Source organism: Etheostoma cragini, chromosome 4, assembly GCF_013103735.1.
Source record: "Etheostoma cragini isolate CJK2018 chromosome 4, CSU_Ecrag_1.0, whole genome shotgun sequence".
NCBI classification, from domain to species: domain Eukaryota; kingdom Metazoa; phylum Chordata; class Actinopteri; order Perciformes; family Percidae; genus Etheostoma; species Etheostoma cragini.
This window is the reverse complement of record NC_048410.1, coordinates 13,385,902-13,406,516: the sequence shown is the minus strand read 5'-3', so window position 1 is coordinate 13,406,516 and position 20,615 is coordinate 13,385,902. Positions and strand designations below refer to the sequence as shown.

Genomic DNA, 20,615 nt, shown 5'->3' with positions numbered 1-20,615 from the left:
ATAAGTGGGCTAAATTCATTATTTAAAGAAGCCAGCTAATGTGTTTCAAATGCTGAGGCATGTTAAATATATTAAGTGTTTAGGTGTGTGTTCAGCTGAACTGTGAGCTGGGAGAGCAGTTTGTCTCCTGGGCGGTGTATGTGTTGCCTGACAAGCTCCATGCTCCTCATGGTGCTGGATAAAGATATTAGCTGGGCCCTGTTGACACTGCATGCACACTAGTAATGGCCTCATAAATTTTGCTTGTGTGAAAGGGAGAAAGGGAAGTAAAGGGACTGTGGACTCATTGGCAGTCCACTCTCACCCTCTTCCTGCTTTAAACCACCCAGCGTGCACCCTACCTGCAGTTAACAGATGTAGAAAATAGTCTTACATAGAGGTACCATTATGTTCCGTATATTTAGTAAAGTAACTCCTTTTTTATAGCACAGATTCCCAAAACGACTCAAGGTTTAATAAAATGTATTTTGCTTTTTAATGTCACATTGATAAATAAATTATGTAAATGTAATTGTATGGAGATTGTAAGGAGAGATGTTATCCCAATTCATCATAAATCATTTGACAATGTCACCCTCCGCCCCCAAACCCCTAGTTTCACCAAACAAAACTCATTACATCACGTTACTTAAAAGGTGAGTCATCATATTTAGTCGCTACAACGTTGTGATGTAACAGGGTTTTAAATAACCATCTGTTGAATTGTGTTGAAGCCCAAGTGTGACTCTTGCACAGTATTCCCCGTGCTGACTTCTGGTGACTACATTCTAGCCTCTACCTCTACGTTGGCCTTCAGGTAGTGTCTATCCACAACATTCCACTTCCGGGATTGCTCAGTTAGTTTAAAGAAAAGGCAATAAACCACAGCATGTTTTTCTCCCATCCCTGGAATGCTGCTGGCCAGACCCTTCTCCGCAGCGCTGTGAAGGAAGGTCCGGCAAAGTGAGACTTCAGGTAACATAAAAATGGGAAAGGCCCTTTCTAGAGCCATGTGTTTGGTTTGTCTGGTCTGGGCTACTGTAGCTAGACAGCAGTGCAACATGGCATCTCCATGGAAGAGGACCGGCTCCCTTTGTAGACATTAAGTGCTCATTCTAAGCTAAAGAAAACACAACAAATCTTAGTTTTAGGTGATTATGCAAAAATCATAGTTGAACATATTCTACATACTACATACCGCTCCTTTAAATTCTTTAAATAATCACTAAGTTAGTTTCCTAACTTTGAATTTGATTGTTTCTTGTTGAGTTATGCCTATTTAATGATGTACCAATATTTACTTTGATTAGTTATTTTTGTTTTCTGTTTGGACTTTTTTAGGAGTTGTCTCCAACTTTGTTTGAGGAGTCGGATCAGTTTCTTAATATCAGTAAAATGCTTGACACCATCATGTGATTATGAAATACTGGGACCTTCTACTTTCTTTAATTTATCAGCAGATATAAACCTTACTTTAAAAGTGTTTTGAGAGCTTAACGTGTTGATATGTGTTGTTGTGATTGTGAGGCTTGTAACATTAGTAGCTTAATTAATCAGCTAGCACCCCTGGTGTGTGGTGACTGTTGTTTCTTGACAACAAACTTCTTCTGATGATGTTTGTTTTAAGTTTTTGATCATGTTCAGAGACAATTTTACAACATTCTCAGCACATTATTAGGTGTTAAAAGACTGAAAGTGATGGTGAAATGGGATTCTCAGTGACTTTGCCTAGATTAGATGCTTGAAAAGGAGGAGGCGATGTTTCTTGATAGCACAGATGTCACTCTTGCTCGCTCCGGTGCCACATGGCCAGTATTGATTGTCAGATCCAGAGGGCTGTTAAGGTGCTACTTGCATCTCATTGTGGCCTGCAGTCAAAGATTAATTTTGCCTCTAAAAACAGACTCTACCACCTCCATTTCTCTTCATTGGTCATAAAACTTAAATGGCTGTTTACCATCTGATTTTAAACACGCAGCAGCTCAACATTAACAAAAACGAGCACAAAAAGTAGGATAGTATAGGAATTAAATCTATGTAATTAAAATGAACGTGTGTGTGTGAGTGTATTCATTAAAGAAATAGTCTGGCATTTTGACATTTTAACTTATTCAAGAGTGAGAGGAGAAGACTAATACGCTCATGTCTGTATGGTAAATATGGAGCTACAGTAGATAGTTAGCTTAGCTTAGCTTAATACAAAGACTGGAAACAGGGGGGAACAGCTAGCTTTGCTCAGTCTGAAGGTAAAGTCCACCTTCCAGCTGATCTAAAGCTCACCTTTTAACACGTCATAGCTCGTCCGTTACATCTGTTTAAAAATGACTATTTGCTGATTTATGGGGATTGTCTGCCAGACTATATTTTTGGCCGGGAGCAGTTACCAGGCAACCTGTATAGAATCCCTGAAGTCATTGCTCCCTGCCAAGTAATATTCTGGCACATAACCCCCTGACAACGCAATGTGTGATTTGTTTAAAAAACACTTGTTTTTGGTGCAAATTAACAAACAAGATCTGACGTGTTTTAATGAGGGAGGATTTCGTTAACTTGGGACAGAGATAGGCTAACTGTTTTTGTCTTTTTATGCTAAGTAAAGCTAACCAGCTGTGAGTGATAAGATCAGATAAATTATTGTGCTTAACATATGTGTTGTTATAAATAGAAAACAAGTGACTTCCTAATCTTAGCCTATAAAGAGTTTGTTGATGTATTCCTGAGAAGGGATAAAAACTCACTTCACGATAATAATTTAATAACGTGTCAGTGTAACAGCAAGTTTAGTTTGTTTTTGTCAGCGGGTTTGATGGATATATGAATCCTGTTTTTTTTTAATGAGCTGTTGTAATTTAGCCTTCTTATGATTAATTCACTTCCATTGCTTGAAAAATGAAACCTGTCTTGTCACCTGAACCAAGACACACACAACACACATGATGATTGAGGGTCAGTTCAGGTTGATCCAGTGTGGTTTTACAAAGATGTGTGATCTGTGCTCACATTAATATGTTGCGTCTGTGGTAGTTTGTTGCGTCTATGGTAAATTGAGTTTTTAGTGTCTGTATATTATCTGTTGTATGTTTATTGTTATTGGGCCCCCTCCGAAAAGCTAGCTTATTTGGAGTTTCCCATTTCACACGAACTACATTTGATCTTCCAACCTTCTGAAATTGTGTTTAATGATACAATGATGGCATGTGAAATAAACGAAACAAAATTAATATGGTCATTAGACATATTGCTTCCCATGACATCAACCTGATGGATGTATTTTTCAGTTTCCGTTAATAACTGTCACTTAAATCAACAGTGATTAATTAGCAGAAAGTCAAAGCCAATGAGTAAATCTTAGTGTTTTAATGTGTATTATGCTGCTGAATTCCTTCAGCATAAAACATGTTAAAGCCAGTGTACCAATACTGAATGTACAGGTATGTTGACAATGCGTTGAAGAGAATAGGAGGCATTGCTAATCATCAACAACACTTTTGCTTTACATTTATTTGATATATTTTCTTAAAGCACAGATGGCTTAACCATTTTGTCCTTCGTTCATAGTAGTGAGTCAAAGCTGTGCTGAATTCCATTAAACACTTCACTTAAACCCTCCAACATTCCCTTACTTGATGGTTTATGATATTTACATATTTAGTCAATTCTTTCTCATCTCTGCTTGTGGTTCGAGGCTACATAAGCCGCATAACACACCCAAATCTTTGAATGACCTGTCAAAAGGCAAATTGCATTGTGGTTAATGTAGGTGCTGTATTTTTACAAGGACAAAGGCTGCGGAAATATAAAATAACTGATGGTCGGGTTTTGCGTCATTGATTTTGATCCTTTCAATGTTTATTGTTCAAAAAAAGCTATATGCTGTTATTAGTACCATTTCAAAGTAAATAGCTGTCATAATAATATTTGTGCGAGGAATTTAAAACATTAAAAATAATAGATTGATACATGTAAAAAAGTTTTTTCCACTTTTACATCATAAATCTTATTTTTTACAACTTTAGTTTGTCAGAACTTATCCCATTGTGCATCTGTCAGAAAGTGCTCACAGAAAAACAAAAACAACCCCCCAGCTGTGTTTTCTTCCTTGTCATGATGTGACGGCAAACTAAAATTAGACGGCCATGACACAAGAGTTGGTTCTTGCATCCTATTGGTTCAAATACTTAACAGTTTGTGGGATGCAGTGTTGCCAAAGACAACACAAGTCAACAATACTTTCCAAGGATACACAAATACTGCCTATGTATTCTGTGAAAGGAATAGGTGTGGACAGTAATAACCACTTAGTTCCTTTCTTATTTCACTCATTAAAACTCATTAAAACCCAAATATCTCTAATGGGATGAGAAAGTAATTTAAATATGCACTACTGATAAATAAGATATATTTACAATTTAGACTGAGTATCCTGATTAATTATACTGTTTTAAACAACATAACAGAAAACTTTACAAACATGTTTTAATTTGCAGCTAATTTAAAATTATTTACATTATTCATTCAGATTAAGATTAAATAGAACTTCTCGTGTTCATGGACCCCAATTTTTCTGATATAATACCTTTAGAAATAAAATAATTAAAAGGAGGCCAAGAATGAGTCAGAAAATGCCAAAGTGCCATTATCTTTTAAAAACTTTATAAACCCACAATGATATCAAAAAGTAGGACAATGGGGCCCAGGTTGAAAATAACTGGAATCATCCTTTAAGTATGGCGACTACGCCCTTGGTGCTGTAGTTTTGCTGAAAGACTTGAAAACAGTCACAGGAAGGAGTATGTCAAGATGGAGTTCCTTTTTTAAGCCCCAGTCTTATTGTTTCACTTCAGAGCAGGAGAGAGGAGGAGACACACTCTTTCCATGCCTGACAAGAGACATACAGACAAAGATGGACCTCATGGTTCACATTGGCTGCACACATGGCTTGAAATGTTTATCTAATCTGTCACCAAATACATACTGACATTGTTCAATACTGTTATTGTACACATCAAACATATATCATGGCTGTATGTGTGTCTGACCTGGAGCTCTTCTATCCCAACTTCCCAGAGAGATCTGCGTAGATAAATGACAATTTATTGATTAGGTGTTAAACTCCTAATCTATAAATACATGCATTCATCTTTGATTAATGAGGGGCATTGTAGTGCAGCAGGTTTAAAGAATCAGCACACACTTATGACATGTTGTTGCAAGAATATCATTCAGTTTTTAAAATTAAAATTTCTAAATTTAATATTTTATATTAAGCTTATTAATATTTATTCAGCCTGAGAGCCACAAACAAGTTGCGGACGTAGTAAAGTATATAGGGAGAAATAAATGCATTCAATTAAATTTTATTCAATTTTTTTCATATAGCGCTAAATCAACAACAGTTATCTCATTGCGCTTTTCATAAAAGAGCAGGTCCAGACCGTACTCTGATGTTATTTACAGAAACCTAACAATTCCCACCATGAGCAAGCACTAGGCGACAGAGGCAAGAAAAACTTCCTTTAAGAGGCAGAAACCTTGAGCAGAACCATGGCTCAGGGTGGGCGGTCATCTGCCTCGACCGGTTGGGGGTGAGAGAAAGAGAAAGGGAGAGAGAGAGAGAGAGAAAGTTATAGTCATTATGTAGGATCTCTTAAAAATATCATGTATTGCCAGCCTTAGCTTTATCTATTTGTAATTGTGTGTGTGTGTGTGTGTGTGTGTGTGTGTGTGTGTGTGTGTGCGTGTGTGTGTGTGTGTGTGTGTTTGAGTGGGGACATCCCCTCATCCCTAAACATTTTTTCATATTGGCCATGTTTGTCAGAGGATCTGTCATTATTTCCTCATGCTGTAGGCTGCAAAACCAAGTTCCTCCCCTTTATTGACTCTACGAAAACACAATTATCGCACCAACAAAAAGGTGGTCAAAGGTGCACTCCAATAATGTTTTTCAATGAGCCAAAACACTCTGTTAGTGACAATACTGTTTATAGTCTCAAAAGCAGCACACAAAAAGCAGCATTCTGGTACCTGACTTAAACCAATTAGGAAGAGTTAGTGTGTTTTCTTGTTTAAATTGAAGGTCATGTAGAACAGACAGAGACAGTATGAACATTCAAAGTATTTACAATCATACGCCAGGAGCTTTGGACTGATGTGCCTAGATTTCCTCATGTAGTTGTTGAGGAGAGACTGTTCATCATTGTGTTACAGACTTCTCAGGACAGAAAATCTCTGCGTGCTAGGAAGACTCTACATTTTGCTGTTTAGCCAGGATTAACTCCTCTTAGAACAATTCACAATATAATGTATGTCACACTGGGATTAGATCTAATCATGTTTCATGGCCTGAAAATGGGTAAGTTTTAGTTGTGAGGTGCATTTACAAATGCAAAATTGTATCAAATAGAACATGGATTCATGTGTTGCTGTTTTTTTGGGGGTAAGAGTCAAAACAGACAGGCTGCTGTCTTGCTGCTGTCCTGACCCCCCCCCCCCCATTCACTTCCCATGTTGATGCACCTGTTAGTTGCTAATGAGTCTGTGACACATAGCACAAATATGTTTTAATGTAATAGGTCTCCACCAGCTGACTACAAGTCAAGAGTAAAAATAGCTTCCCTTACTTTGCCTCCAGTGAGTCACAGCAAATTCAACGAGGGGTTAATGTGAGCATGATGTCCATAAGCTGAGGGATGTGAAGTTGGGTTGTGCAGGAAGCAGGGAGAGCAGTTTCCTGTTATGTAGAAAAGAGCCTGTTGTTCAGCCATCAGACAGGAAAACAAGACTTCTTTATCAATGAAAGAGAGTTGATTTAAGATTTTTTTGATGGTAGTAATTCATCAACATATTCTCCTTACTTTCATAATGAACCATTGCATGTGCAAACATTTCATGTTAAGTCATTAATACATTATATTTAATCCATCAAATCTGCAGTTATGAATGTAGGTAGCCTAGTTGAACACTCATTATCTGGCATCCCGATGGTTGTTCTTTTTAAACGCTTGGCCAATCTATATAGCATCAGTAAACCATTAACAGTAATAAAGCAATCAAGTAAAGTATATACCCTATTAGAACGTGTTGTTTTCTATCACAAAAGTTGTTTGTACATGTAGGCTAGTGTGTGATCAAATTCCCATTGACAGGATCTGTTATAAATGTAATGACTGAAATATGTCTGTATACAGATCTTTTACTCACTTTTACCGCCGTCAAGTCATCCACAATACATCCTTTAACATTTACCCTTTTGTTGTACATTAAAATGAACAGCCTTTTATCAGACAGGCTGATATTGACATTTCCAACACTAGACCGGACCTGCTGTTGCTGTCCCAGGGATCCTGGTCTGTGCTTAGCGGATCGAGCTTTTTTTTTTTTCTCCATTTGGTTTCCAGTCGCGTCCCGCGCGCTGTAGGACGCACACACGATCAGCTGAGCAGCGTTTTCGCTCTCAGTGGAAACAGAGCTGTTGTTCAGACAGACTAACCCACTCTCTGTTTGCACAGTTCAGCGGAGTTTGGCTCCGTTTTTTCACGGTATTACCAAAGCTGCTTTCGGGGACGAGATGTTGGAGATGGTCGCTTCGCAATAATGAACACAGGTGAGATTCATTTGGAAGGATAAGGGTGGTTTTGAACCAAATGTATTTCACTGTGTGCTCGACATTTAGTATATTATGAGCATGTGAGTATTAAGCATTAAGATGGACATAGAGTTTTAGTTTTTATAATATCATATTATATCTGACTTGTTGGCTACATTCCTCTAAATAGATGGTGAATCCAGTGGTAGCAACAGGATGTGAACCAAACCAGTGTTTAACGCAGTGTGTATTATTGGCATGGCACGGAACAGTCTAATGTTTGTAAATTATTCACGTAACTTTCTGATAGAAAAAAGTGATAATACCGTGATTTAGTTTTTTTACAATGGAAATTAATTTCCTCTGAGCCTAATTTTTCTTATTAGAACATTCCGGTCCTTCTCTGAAAGGTTATCATACGTCATGGAAGAGTTACATATATAAAATATACATGAATTACAGATGTTGTTTTTTTGGTCACTGTACCATCCATAAAGTATTTTTCTCAAAGCGTAAAGGCAGCCTGAGAGGGGTTCTCACTTAAATCACAGGAAGTGAGTCAGGGGAATTCCTTAATTTTTTGTATTCATTCTCAAAGGATATAAAAGCAAACATTACTCATTTAAGTCCTTTCATACCCATTTTTTGTGTAGGTAGCTCCTACTGGAAAGTATGAGGAAAGCTTCCAGCTGACCTAGGTTTATTAGGTTGCCAGATAAGTTCTTTATAAATATTGTGATTTTTTTGGAAAATAAAAAGGTCAAACGGTGACCACATGACATCTTAATGTGACTATTACACAAACACTATTGCAATTTTATTGTGTGTGAAGTTAGACTCTTAACACAATACAAATGACCTGTAAGCTATTTTAAAGTTTGTAATCTTACAGTTTCCTTTTCCTGTTGTTCTTCCAGACTGCACAAAGCCTTCTGTTGCTCCAAAGCCGAGGTTTGTTTGTCACGCCAGCCTGAATCTTCCCTTCTCTCTCATGTCTGCAGCCAGAGGTCCCAGACCTTCAATCGCCCCAAAACCTAAAGTCACACCAGAGCTTAATGGCACCCAGGGAGTATGCATCAATGGCAGTTTATTAAATTCAGATGGGGAGGTTGACGAAGACTATGAGGCAGAGAACGGTCTAAAGAAAGATGAACAATTTAATTCCTACATCCTGAAATCACCACAAGAAGATGCTCAGCGGACAAAGGATGAAGAGGTGATGGAGGAAGAAAAGGAAGAGGAAGAAGACATAATTCAGAAGATGGACGATGACTGGAGAGTAACTGACAGTGCGCTAACAGAGGAGGTGGACTCCTTGGAAACATTTTGGGTCAGTGATGCTGGGCTCACAGCTGACTCCGAGGATATGGTAGATATGGTCGACACGGACGTGAAGGTGGACATGGACGCCGAAGGTTGTGACGGAGGAGAGGCCCTGGCCGACACAGATGGCCTCTCAGTGGGAGACATTTCGGTTAATAGCATTGATGAGGAGGCAGGCTGCTATTCTGCAGAAAATCGACACATTAGGCAGAGGCAGGAAAAGCTCCAGATGAAGGAGGATGAAACAGGGGACTGTACAGCAGATGATTTAAGTGAGTCTCTCACAGACGAACCTGGTCTCCTCAGCAATGAAAACATGGAAGACACTGATCCGAAACATGTTTTTCAAACAGATGGGGAGGAGAAAGAAGATGAATCTGCTCCTGATTGTGGCATCACTTGTAACATCCTGAAGTTTAGATGTGGCCATAACCTGAAGGAAAAGGGCGAAAACCTTCAGAACAGTAGTTTTCATGACTTTATCCCCAAAGATCAGAAACAGATTGAGAGACACATTGCCGTAGTAAATGATCCAACTCATGAGCCTTATTATGTCTCTTCAGAGGACATTTTTAAAAGAGAGATGATGCCAAGAAATAACACAGCTCATGGACAACCACAGAGTCCACTTTTGTCTCTAAACATCAGTGGAGTATCGGCTGGGAATTATGAGGAAACAGCAGAAAATGGACAAACAGAGTGTGTGTCCTCTGAGGATTATGTGGAGGTTGGTAACAGTCTTGAGTACAGCAGCTACAACAGTTATGAAAACAAGGTAAGACCCCATCAGAAAAGTACTGAAGAACCCAAAGCTCATTCAGCGGAGGCCTTGTTCAATCATGGGGACTGCCAGCCGAGATTCAGACTGGTATCTATCTCAGTGCCGACAGACACAGACACCTCGCTGACATCTTCTCTCTCGGAATGCCAGCTGCTTTCCCCGAGTGACTCAGATGTGTTTGAGGAAGACCTGGATGGTCACATAGTGCCATTTCTGGATGACACTACTGATACGGAGCAGGACATCAGTGATGAGCACGTCTATGAGGAGCCGGGGCACAGCTCTGAGGGTGAAAATGTTTTTCCTTTTCAGAAGAGAACATCAGAGATGCGCTCCAGCTCACAGTTATATCGCATTAATAACAACGTGGCTGACATAGGAGTGCAGTTCATTCAGAGGCCCTACACGAGTGGATTTGGACAACCTGCACTGAGCAGCAGCCCAATGTTGAGCTCAATGCGGCACAAGAGCTATGGCAAACCCCACTATTTGTCCTTGTACCCCCGCTCCCTCTCCATGGAGGGACACAACATGCCTCTAGGTGTCTACAGCTACATGGATGGATCCCCAAGACAGGGCGGTGCCATTTGTTCATCTGGAAGCTTCTCACGGTGCTCACCTTTATTGTCCAGTGGCCTGTCCACACCCACATCTGCAGTCGATATCCCACCTCCGTTTGAGCTGGCCTACATTACCAAGAGGCCCATCACTAAGAGTTCCCCCTCGCTTCTAATCGAAGGAGATTCGTCAGAGAAAAACAGGAAAAAGAAATCCTCCATTAAGCGTTTCCTGATGCTTAAATTTAGGCGGAAAACAGAGAGCAAGCCTGTGGTGGATGTCAACCCGTCCTTGATTAAGTCCTCAGCAGAGTCCAACCACCACACACCCAGCAGACTTCTGGATTTAGATAGACGCAGTATCAGTAGCTCTCCACAGCTCAATTCACACTCTGTTAGTAGACCTCATGTCTCAACTGAGCCGGCCTCCAACTTCTTACTCTACCAGGAAAGCAAAAGAAAAGGGAGCTCTGTGGCCTTTCTCAATCGCAGCGTTGTCCGGGTGGAGTCCTTTGAGGACCGCTCCCGTGTGCCTTTCACACCTCTGCCCCTGACCAAGCCTCGCTCCATCTCTTTCCCCAACGCAGATACCTCTGACTATGAGAATGTACCTGCCATCAGCTCGGATTATGAGAACCTTCAGGTCCCGCAGCGGAGGCCCATCCGACAAGCGCCGTTCACAGATTACTTTGACCGTCCCAGTCGGGCGCTGTCCCCTGCCAATGACACCGACGGTTACGTGGACATGAGCAGCCTCCCTGGGTTCAAGGGTAAAACTCAGTCACATGAACAGGAAACAGAAAGGTATGTTAACAAGAGTCTACAGCCGCACGGCTGCTCTTTGAGGTTGTACGTGAGCTAAATGCTAAGATGTTCACAATGACAATGCTAACTTAGTGATGTTTAGCAGTTTTAAAGTTTACCATAAATACATCTTAGTTTAGTGTGTTAGCATGCTAACAATTGCAGGCATTTGGTCATAAACCAAATTAATGGATAAATTGAAATTTTGATCTGATGATGGTGCTAAAGAAAAAGTCTAATTATCACCAAAGTCATTGGGATTCACCGTCTGGGGCACCTGAACATCCGTACAAAATTTCATTGCAATCCATCCAAAAGTAGTGACGGGCCAACTGGCCGGCTGGCATTGCCACCCATAGAGCCATGATTGATGCAGCTGGATAATATTAGTGATCCTTGCCATCTTTTACACCGAGCACAAGCTTCTTTTTTTTTACTGCTTGGCCACTGTGTGGGTTTAACAATGTCCCTGGGGAGGAGGATTTATAATTTCACGTTGAGTCCCCTAAACCTGCGACCACAACAGACATGGAAGTGATCATGCAGGGAGGGAATACAGTGCTTCCTTCATGGTATGCAGGAGATGTACTAACCTCAGCTGTGATGTGTCTGTGTGTTGTTGGGACATGTTGGGTGATAGTGAAGGAAATGCTGGAGGTGGGGGTAGTCTCTTCAGAACTTAGTCAAAACAGGCGTGTGTCACCCACGAATCGTCTTTTTGGATATCAAAAACAGGCCCCTGTATTGATGCTGTAGTTAAAGCCTCCCGTCTCCCTGCTGCGGCGTTATTTGTTAGTATGATCACCCATGCTGTGCTGACATTACCCCAACCCCCCTGCATTCCTGTTGGCTGTGCCCCTATCATACAGATCGCTCAGGATGATTAATAACCCGAGCATTTTAGTGTCATTGCTCTTCTCTAGCCAGTCAAGAACAACATACTGAGATACAATCTCTCAGCCTGTTGTTCTGTAGTCAGCAGTTGTTCACTGCAGTGCTTCCCTTTCATCATGTCTACCATTGTGGTTTGGTGTACAAGAAAAACCCCAGAACAAAGGCTCTAAAATGTGGAAGGACAGACATTTAGTTTGATATTAAAACAAAATAAAAGTAATACAGAAGTTAATACAACATCTTTACTCTATCCTCTCTTTTTTAGGTTTTTAAAGTGTTTTGTGATTTGTTTTTTTTGTGTACACATTCCTACAAATCTTATTATATTCACCTATTGGAAAAGTGTGTGATTGTTTTCATTTAGCTTATTTAGTGTAAAATGATACTTAAGTGGTATTACAATACAGTGTACAACTGTTCTTTTGAATATGGATAGGTATATATAAGCCTGCGTAGACGTATGGGTTCACAATTAGCAATTGAAGTTTTGACTTTGGTAATGCATTGAAAGCATTGTAGACAATAGGATTATGTGTTTACTATTACTTAAGGTATTATCTTAAATTCAGATGACTGTGTTTGGGAGTAAAGCTGGCACAATTAAACGATTAGTTGATTAGTTAGCAACAATTATCATAAGTGTAACTCGTTTTTGGTTCCATCATGCATCATTTTCATCTTCAAAATTTCGAGGATTGTTTGTTTTCTGTGTTTTACATTAAGGTAAGCAATTTGAGTTTGTAATTTTGGGCTCAAGGAAATTCAATTTTCAGACATTTTATGGACCAAATAATTAATTCATTAATCAAGAAGACAATGGAAAGATTAATCAATCAGCCATTAGTTGTGGCCCTAACTGTGGACTCACTGCCAGTTCCCCCCTCTGCTGAATTATTCTAATGTCCGCTAAAAATAATTTAGTAACATAAATGGATAAAACAAAAGTTAGTGTATGTAAATAAAGTGCCATCGCGAAGAATGTTACGCTTATCTTACTTAGTTATCTTGCACCTAATTCCTACTGGGTGCCTTATTTTGCCATTATTGTATTGTACACATTTGTTTGTAGTCCGTACCATGCAACCATGGTCTTGAGTAATTAAAATCTGAATATAACTAAATCTGAGAAGGATACATGTTTCCCCACACTGTTAATGTAAATTAGGGCAGGTAAGACATCAAAGTTCAACAAAGTTGGACATCTCATTTGGCACCCGCACTATTTTATTTAATTGCTTTTGTATCACAAATTAGACACTGTGTAAGAACCTAAGCTGTCTATGCAAATACAAAACAAAGACATGGGTATGATTATCATTTCCAACACTTTTGAGCTTCCAGTGAATACACAGTAAAGCAATATCCGGATGGACAGAGTTGGTGGTTGAGGCTGTTAGTTTTGCAGTACCCTGAAGGGGCAATATTAGCAGATCATAGTTTGGAGATAATTTGCCCAATCACGGCTATCCCCAGAACAAATAGGTTTCACCACTGAACCTCAGGCAAAAAGTTTTTTTATTTTTTATCTCCTTCTGTAATTTATCTCCATAGATTTTGCCTTGAGCTTTTATACAACGTTGCAGGACTATGAGAGGTGACAAAGGCAGTTTCTGTGTGGGTGATATAAAAGTCTAATATAGAAACTGTGCATGTGTTTGTGGTTCAAACACCCTCTGGTATCTCATCCAAAGTTTGATCCAGTGAGCAGTAATGGGCCATGCAGCTCTAATGTGTGTGATGCAGAGTTCTGAACTGCTCACATATGCTGTTCATAGTAGCTAATTTGCATCTCAGTGGGGTTAAATCCACCGGTGCTTGCAGAGAAACATGGCAGGAACATTGGCAAGGGGATTGGTCATATAGACAACTACTACATCACCATTGTAACTTAAGGATGTGTTTTTATTTGCATAGCTTACACTCCCCAATGAGCCGCAACCATTAGCATATTCATTTAGGCTCCCTGCAGAAGAGAATCTTGTAGCATAAAATACCGACATGCGTCCCTGGTTTGGTACAGTTGTCACCGCGGGCCTTTCAGGATCAGTTTATTGGTTTCTTTTGACCAGCAATGTTTTATCTATTCAAATTTGCTTCTTACGCTGAATATGTTTATTATAGTGATATTTCAATTTAGACAACCATAACGGACCATCAAGATGTCTTGGATGGTTAAATGAAATTCATCTGATTTATTCTCACATTATTGAAAGTCTGGGCACAGAGCACAGTTCGTATGTAACCACGGAGCCATACAGTTCACTTGTAGTTCCCAACCTTGGGGTCAGCACCCCACCAAAGGGTCACAAGATGATTAAAGGAAACAAGAACATATATTAATCCTATACAAAGTTAGTTTTTATGTGACGTTTCTTTTGTCTTGAGGAATGCAAGATATAACGGAGTATAACGTGAGTTTCAGAGTTGCTAATGTACAGATTTTGGTACCTTGGGACAAAGCCAGGCTAGCTGTTTCCCCCCGTTTCCTGTCTTTCTGCTAAGCTAGGCTAACATGCTTCATATTTACTGTACAGATAAGAAAGTGGCGTCAGTCTTCTTATCTAACTCTTCGTAGGAAAGCAGAAAAAAAATTACTCATTTTGGATTTTTTTTTTTACAAAATATTACTTTAACATGAAAGAAAATTAGACGCCAAATCACAATGTACCTTAACCGCTCACCAATCATGTCCACACCAAGACCATACCTTTTAATTGGAGGGCATGCGTAGACAGGCGATCTTCCATTTTATGGGGTCAAAACCTTAAAAGGTTGGGAACTATTGGACTAGACCTGCATATAGTGTAATGCAGGTATTTGAAGTTTAAGTTAGAGTCAGTGTTGAATTATTCCAAAAGATGCAATTAGTCATTGTAGTAATTGTTTGCTACTTGACTCTCAGCAATTAAAATGTTTACTTACCTCATGAACTTACTGTATGCATGCTGTATTTCACAATAGCACCCCTTCTTTCTCACCAGTGCCTATACAGAAGCCTACAACGTGTGTTCGGTGGCAGGCTCTCCACAGACTGTCTCTGTGGGTAAAATCAGAGGAGAGACAGCGGGTGAAGAAGACCAGGGACGCACCTCTGAGGAGGAAGACGGAGGTGCAGACAGCATTTATGAGAGACAGGTTAGTTCTTAAAAATTGTGTCGAATTGTGTAGAAGTGGAAATAAATATTTATACAACATGTAGATTATTTCTGTTGTGAACTTTTAAATATCTTGTATGGAATTCTAAACAAAAAATAACATTGTCGTTAGTTAATTAATTAATAATATTTTTCAGTTTTCTGTTTTTACCAACACACTTTTAGCCAGTATCTTTTAAAAGGTGATTTCCTTAGTTTGTTATGTGTACATTTCCAAATGGTAGGTAGAAATAATGACATATTTGTAGAAGAAAAAAAAACTGAACAGAAAAAAACAAAGTGAACAGTTTTCACCTTGGGCAATTGCAAAATTGCCCTCATAAGCCAGGATTTTAATGCGGGTTAATGGAGGATAATGGGCTACTACGAGGCTGTCCTCATTATTTAGAATTTGAATACCGCTTGGAGACAATGTGGAGATGGGGACCAGCTATATTTATTGTATGGGTGCCAAAATGCTTCAGCTCTTCCTAACCCTGGGCTTATTACATATAAATAATATGAATGGTTACAGCATGACGGCCGATCCGGAGCCTTTTACATCGCGAAAGAGCTGGTGGATACTGAGAGATTGTAAGTTATATGTAAACTATTTTCCGTTATCAAACATATTTAATAATCGGTCAAAACTAATTAGGTTCCTGTCCTTTCCCTGTTTGATTGTGTTTTTATTTTCCTGTCCACAGACATGTGAAAGCCCTCAAGCTCCTCCAGGAAGTAAGTGATGCATCTATATTCTGTTTAGATTTAGATTTGTGTGTGAGTTGATTCACTGAGCACAATTGCTCATTCACATCCACACCTGAAAGCTAAACACTGCAAACACAGTCTGGTCTTTTGGCTTCTTTAACCTTGTGACCCAGACCACCACTGCTTCAGTTTTTTTTTATTGATGATGAGATTTCTTGATACAATAACTCATGTACTCTTTGCTGTCAGATATTATCTTGTTACACTGTTGCAAATAGGAAGGACAAACAGGGAAGAAATGCAGACTTATGTGAAATTGGGAGTATAGTGAGATTTTAAACATGAACTATGAAAAGTAACCATTCCGCCACACTCGCCCTGAGCCAGGATTTTCGGGAAGCAGTGGGGGCAGCAGTCGGGGATGAGGGGGAACCTGTGTTAGACGAAGAAAGGCTTCGAGAGATTCTCAACGAGCTGCCTGATGTTTACACCTTGCATCGCCGAATCCTCACCGAGCTGGAGAATCGAATCCGACACTGGTGAGACACATACACTATCCAACACTGTTAATCCTGACATGCACACATATGCGATAACTAAGAAGGAATTACCTTCCACACTCTCCCCTCTGTTTCTCCATCACTCAGGGAGGAGAGCCAAAGGATTGCAGACATCTACCTGTCCAGAAAAGCAGAGTTCTTGGTTTTCACTACTTATATCGGCCACTACGATCGAAGTATGAGCTTGCTGGAGGACAGCTGCCGATCATCACCTGCCTTTGCAGCAATTGTTCACCAGTTTGAGGTCAGAAATATAGCGCTTAACTCTAAATACAAGGCACGTAATAAACACATTTTGCAATCCACAAAAATCAACATTTAAAACCATACCTTCTCAAAGTTATACACATACATACCTTGATAAAAAAATAGGTCTCTCTGAGAAAAGAAAAGTTGTTCTCATGGGAAAGCACATAAATATGATGAGTATCTTTCCTAACCACAAGTTTATACTTACGGATGAACAGTCCTATTTTATTGATTTTTGTCATGTAATTAAATACAGTAAAACACTGTTGGGTACATGCAGTGTATTCTGTCTCTCTGGCTCTGCAGCAAAGGAATTCTGGCCCTGAATGCTTTTCATCTTCCTTTTCCTCACCCATTCTCCTCCTCTACCTCTTTCCACTGTGTCAATTTGGAATTCCAGCCTGCATGAAGCAGAAGACAAACATTTGATGTTGTGCTTACTGCTTAAAAGTGTAAAAAAAACAGGAATACTAGTCAAGGTGGTACAACATTACAGAGGTTTTAGTCTTGCATTGCCAGGCCTTCCTCCACAGCCCTTCAAAGGAGGGTCTGGCTAGTCCATACAGCTGGGGAGTAAAAAGTGTTTTGTTTTTATTGGCATTTCTTTAAACCAATCACAATCGTCTTGGGAGGTGCTAAGTCCCGGACACAATAATAATGCCTTTGCAAAATAGCCTTGGGGAGGAACTTGTTTTAGTGGAACATGTGTATTAGTTGTGTAACAGAAAACTCGGATTGGACAGATAGTCTAGCAAATGGTCTGGATTTACCCTGCAGAGATCTGAGGAGCAGTTAACCATAGTCTTCATATATCAACAAAAGTTTAAAATGCCAACCAGGTCTGGACTGTAACGGTTGCCGGGTTGCCCCTGGTAACCAGATTGAGGGAAATTGCAACCATTTTGTGGCCTCTATTTGCACTATTTGGCAACCACCTGTTCAATATTTGTGTTTTTTTAACATATCAAAACAGATCAAAACTTAAAACTTGAAAATCATATTTCAAAATCAGTCAATATTAAAAAAAATATTTAGTCTCCATAAAGTTCAAACACTTTGTTACTTTTTTGTTCACGTTAACGGCGTATGTTAAATCCTGGTGCTTATATGGCACCAGTGCGGTTAAAATGCTGACAGCTAAACGGTGTAAAGTGTGACTGCATTTCACTGTAGCCAATCCCAACAACGGGACATAAAATAGTCTCCCGCGAAAGCTCAACCGCTCAGGGCGCTGGTCCAGCCCTCACTGGGACATGTCTCCATTAGTCCATGTATAGGACCTGAGCATGTGTGTGTATTTCAGGCCTGTGTGTAGTGTGTATTAACAACGGAGTGTAAATTGTAATTTCCCCATAGGGGATCAATAAAGAGTATAAATTATTAAACTATAAAAGACACAAACTAGTACTTGGTCACTTCTGTTGAAAAACAAAACAGACATGCTGTTAACAGCAATGTACTGGTGAAAGAAGTTATTATTGTTCAAAGTTATTATTACATTTTTAATAATCATTTAAATTCCCCTTTTTTGTGCTGATTTGAAAATTGATCCGATCCATGAGCGTCATTATGCGTTGCACCCCTACTTGAGAAGGATGGGAAATTCTATTGCAAGCCATTATCTCATTGTTTCATTATTAAATTGTGTGGTATAGTTACATAAAAAATCAATAGGCAGTTTAAAACATTGCAACCGTATTGTCAATTTTGGCAAACAATAGCTGATGCCTGGTTGCCAAGCCGGCAACCACTCTAAAAAGTTAGCATTTAGCCCTGCCAACACAAAGAAAGCCGAAGGTGTGGGACATCCTGTAGAATTTCCGATGGCACCTGAACAATCCCGGAAGTGGAACGTCGTTTATATAGACTACAGAGGTTTTGATTAAAAATAACCCCATATATTTGATAATTATCAAGAGCCTTACTTACCCCTTATCAGCAGGGTTCAGTGTGTGTTTGCGCGATATGACAAAGATGAAGTGCCAGTTTTGTGAAACCAGAGATGGGGATGGCTAAGGGTGTGGTGCTGGTCTGTGTGTGCGTGTATGAAAGAGAAGAGAGCAGTTTTGACTAAAAGCAAAGGATGTAAACCCTTTAAAGGTTACAGCCAAAGCCAGACAGTCAAGTGAATAAAGGTAGTGATTTAACAGGGTTCTCGCCTGTTAAAAGAAACACCCAAACAGGCAGCATGTTTAGATGTTAAGAACTAATAAGTTTGAAATGAGTCATTAAGAACAACAATGAATCACTGAAAGTCTCTTTATAAAGCAGGGGATTGTAAAATTCATGTAGGTTGCCTTTTCACATCCAACACATCCAAGTTTTACATGTTCTTGATTAAGTGAACACACACAAGACGGTGTTTTTAAAACCAGTCAGCCAGTCTATTAAGTTTATTATTAAGTTTAAAATATGAAAAATATGGATATACTATAGTATCACAGGTCAACAAGGCTATTGCAGCATCTGTTCCATATCCACTGTTTAATTTACAATCAAATATTAACAAGCCATGGACAAAGGAGATATTTTCCCTCCTTTTTATAGTCCACAGAGGAGAAAACTTGGCAGAAAGTCTTTGTGGAGCTTGGCAGTTTTCACTATCTAATTTAAAAGCACCTACTTTTACAGAGAGAGCGAGAGATATCACTAATTAAAGCTTTAGTGCCTAACATTTTGATATGAATGAACATCCGTTACATTCAAGACATGGCCAAATGTATAATAATATAATATATAATAATGTATAATTGTATAATATTCTTCTCAGTACACCTTTATGTTTCTTTTTCACACACTTTGTGAGATCCCTTGACCTTTTTAATTGGTCTGACATGTTGTTAATGTGGATTTCTACAGTATAGCCGCAATTACCAGCGGTGATACAGTGAAAATGTTGAATTTGTATTTGTTTTATTTATCCCAGCAGCAGAATCCAGCTGGAGAAAATTTTTCTCTGAAACATCAGCTCCTGCAGGTCATTGTGCGTGTGGCTCAGTACCGCATGCTCCTCACTGGTGGGTCTCATGTAGGACAAAATTTTTCTAATTAAAAAAATATAATTCACCCATACCTTTTGAATTTTTGACTCTCTGGGGGCATTCATTTTCCCTCACTCCTCGCAGATTACCTGAACAACCTCTCCCCTGATTCTAAGGAATATGAAGACACCCAAGGTACTGTAAACAAACAGCACACCCAGAGTAGACAGAGGCAGTTACTCAGAGGAGAGCCTTAGTGGCCTGTATTTACAGGGAATTATTTGCTTTTTTTCGAGGGGCGGCCATGAGAGAACCAATTTAGATTTTCTTTGTTTGTAGTGGAAACCACAAGCAGTGATTTTTAGCACTTTTCTGTGTACAGACTGTAATGTATAATTCATGAGAAGGCCAGTTTCAGCGACACAATCTCTTATCTCCAATAAGGGAGCCTCCGCAGTTAAGACTTGTAGACATATCCAGGCTCTCATTCAGGTTTCTGTTTGGTGACTTTCTAAGGAGAGAAGATAGCAAAGGTATATCTAATCAATTATGAACATCCATTGTTCACTTCTTTACATAGATATGTCTGTTTCTCTTTTACAGCTGCTGTGTCTGTCATATCTGACATTGCAGATCAAGCAAATGACAGCATAAAACATGGGGTAAGTGTCATGTGGAGGTTTATGTAACTCTTGATCCCAACAAACACAGATTTGCATCCAGAATTACATATCTTATTTTTAACATAAACCTTGGTCAGGGCTGAAAACACAGACATTAAAACACATATATATTCAATCTCTTAGCTTAGTACTTACAACAAAAAGGTTTGTTTATGTGTCTCTATTTTTGTAAAAGGATGAAAACTGGACCCCTTATAACTTTAAAATGATCCCTGCCCAGTCATTTACCTGAAGTTTAGGTCCTAAACAGATAATTCAAGAAGGAAAATTAACTTCATGAGTAAATTAAGCGTCACTTTTCACAAAACTATATATATACTATACTATATATATATATATATATATATATATATATATATATATATATATATATA

At 39.2% G+C, this 20,615-nt stretch overlaps 1 protein-coding gene across 4 annotated transcripts in view; it reads left to right on the top strand.

The window, feature by feature from the left end:
• Window positions 1-7,363: 7,363 nt before the first annotated feature.
• Window positions 7,364-20,615, top strand: part of LOC117943825 (FYVE, RhoGEF and PH domain-containing protein 5-like) — a 20,101-nt gene continuing 6,849 nt past the window's right edge. For 2 of the 4 annotated variants that reach the window (XM_034870194.1, XM_034870191.1), the window contains exons 1-10: window positions 7,365-7,582; window positions 8,482-11,029; window positions 14,905-15,058; window positions 15,593-15,651; window positions 15,765-15,795; window positions 16,156-16,307; window positions 16,416-16,572; window positions 19,504-19,594; window positions 19,703-19,753; window positions 20,162-20,220. In XM_034870194.1, the coding sequence (XP_034726085.1) occupies window positions 7,573-7,582; window positions 8,482-11,029; window positions 14,905-15,058; window positions 15,593-15,651; window positions 15,765-15,795; window positions 16,156-16,307; window positions 16,416-16,572; window positions 19,504-19,594; window positions 19,703-19,753; window positions 20,162-20,220 (3,312 nt within the window). In that variant the 5' untranslated portion in view covers window positions 7,365-7,572. Of the gene's footprint in view, window positions 7,583-8,481; window positions 11,030-14,904; window positions 15,059-15,592; window positions 15,652-15,764; window positions 15,796-16,155; window positions 16,308-16,415; window positions 16,573-19,503; window positions 19,595-19,702; window positions 19,754-20,161; window positions 20,221-20,615 lie in introns of all 4 variants that reach the window. The other 2 variants (XM_034870192.1, XM_034870193.1) reach the window with 2 other exon arrangements.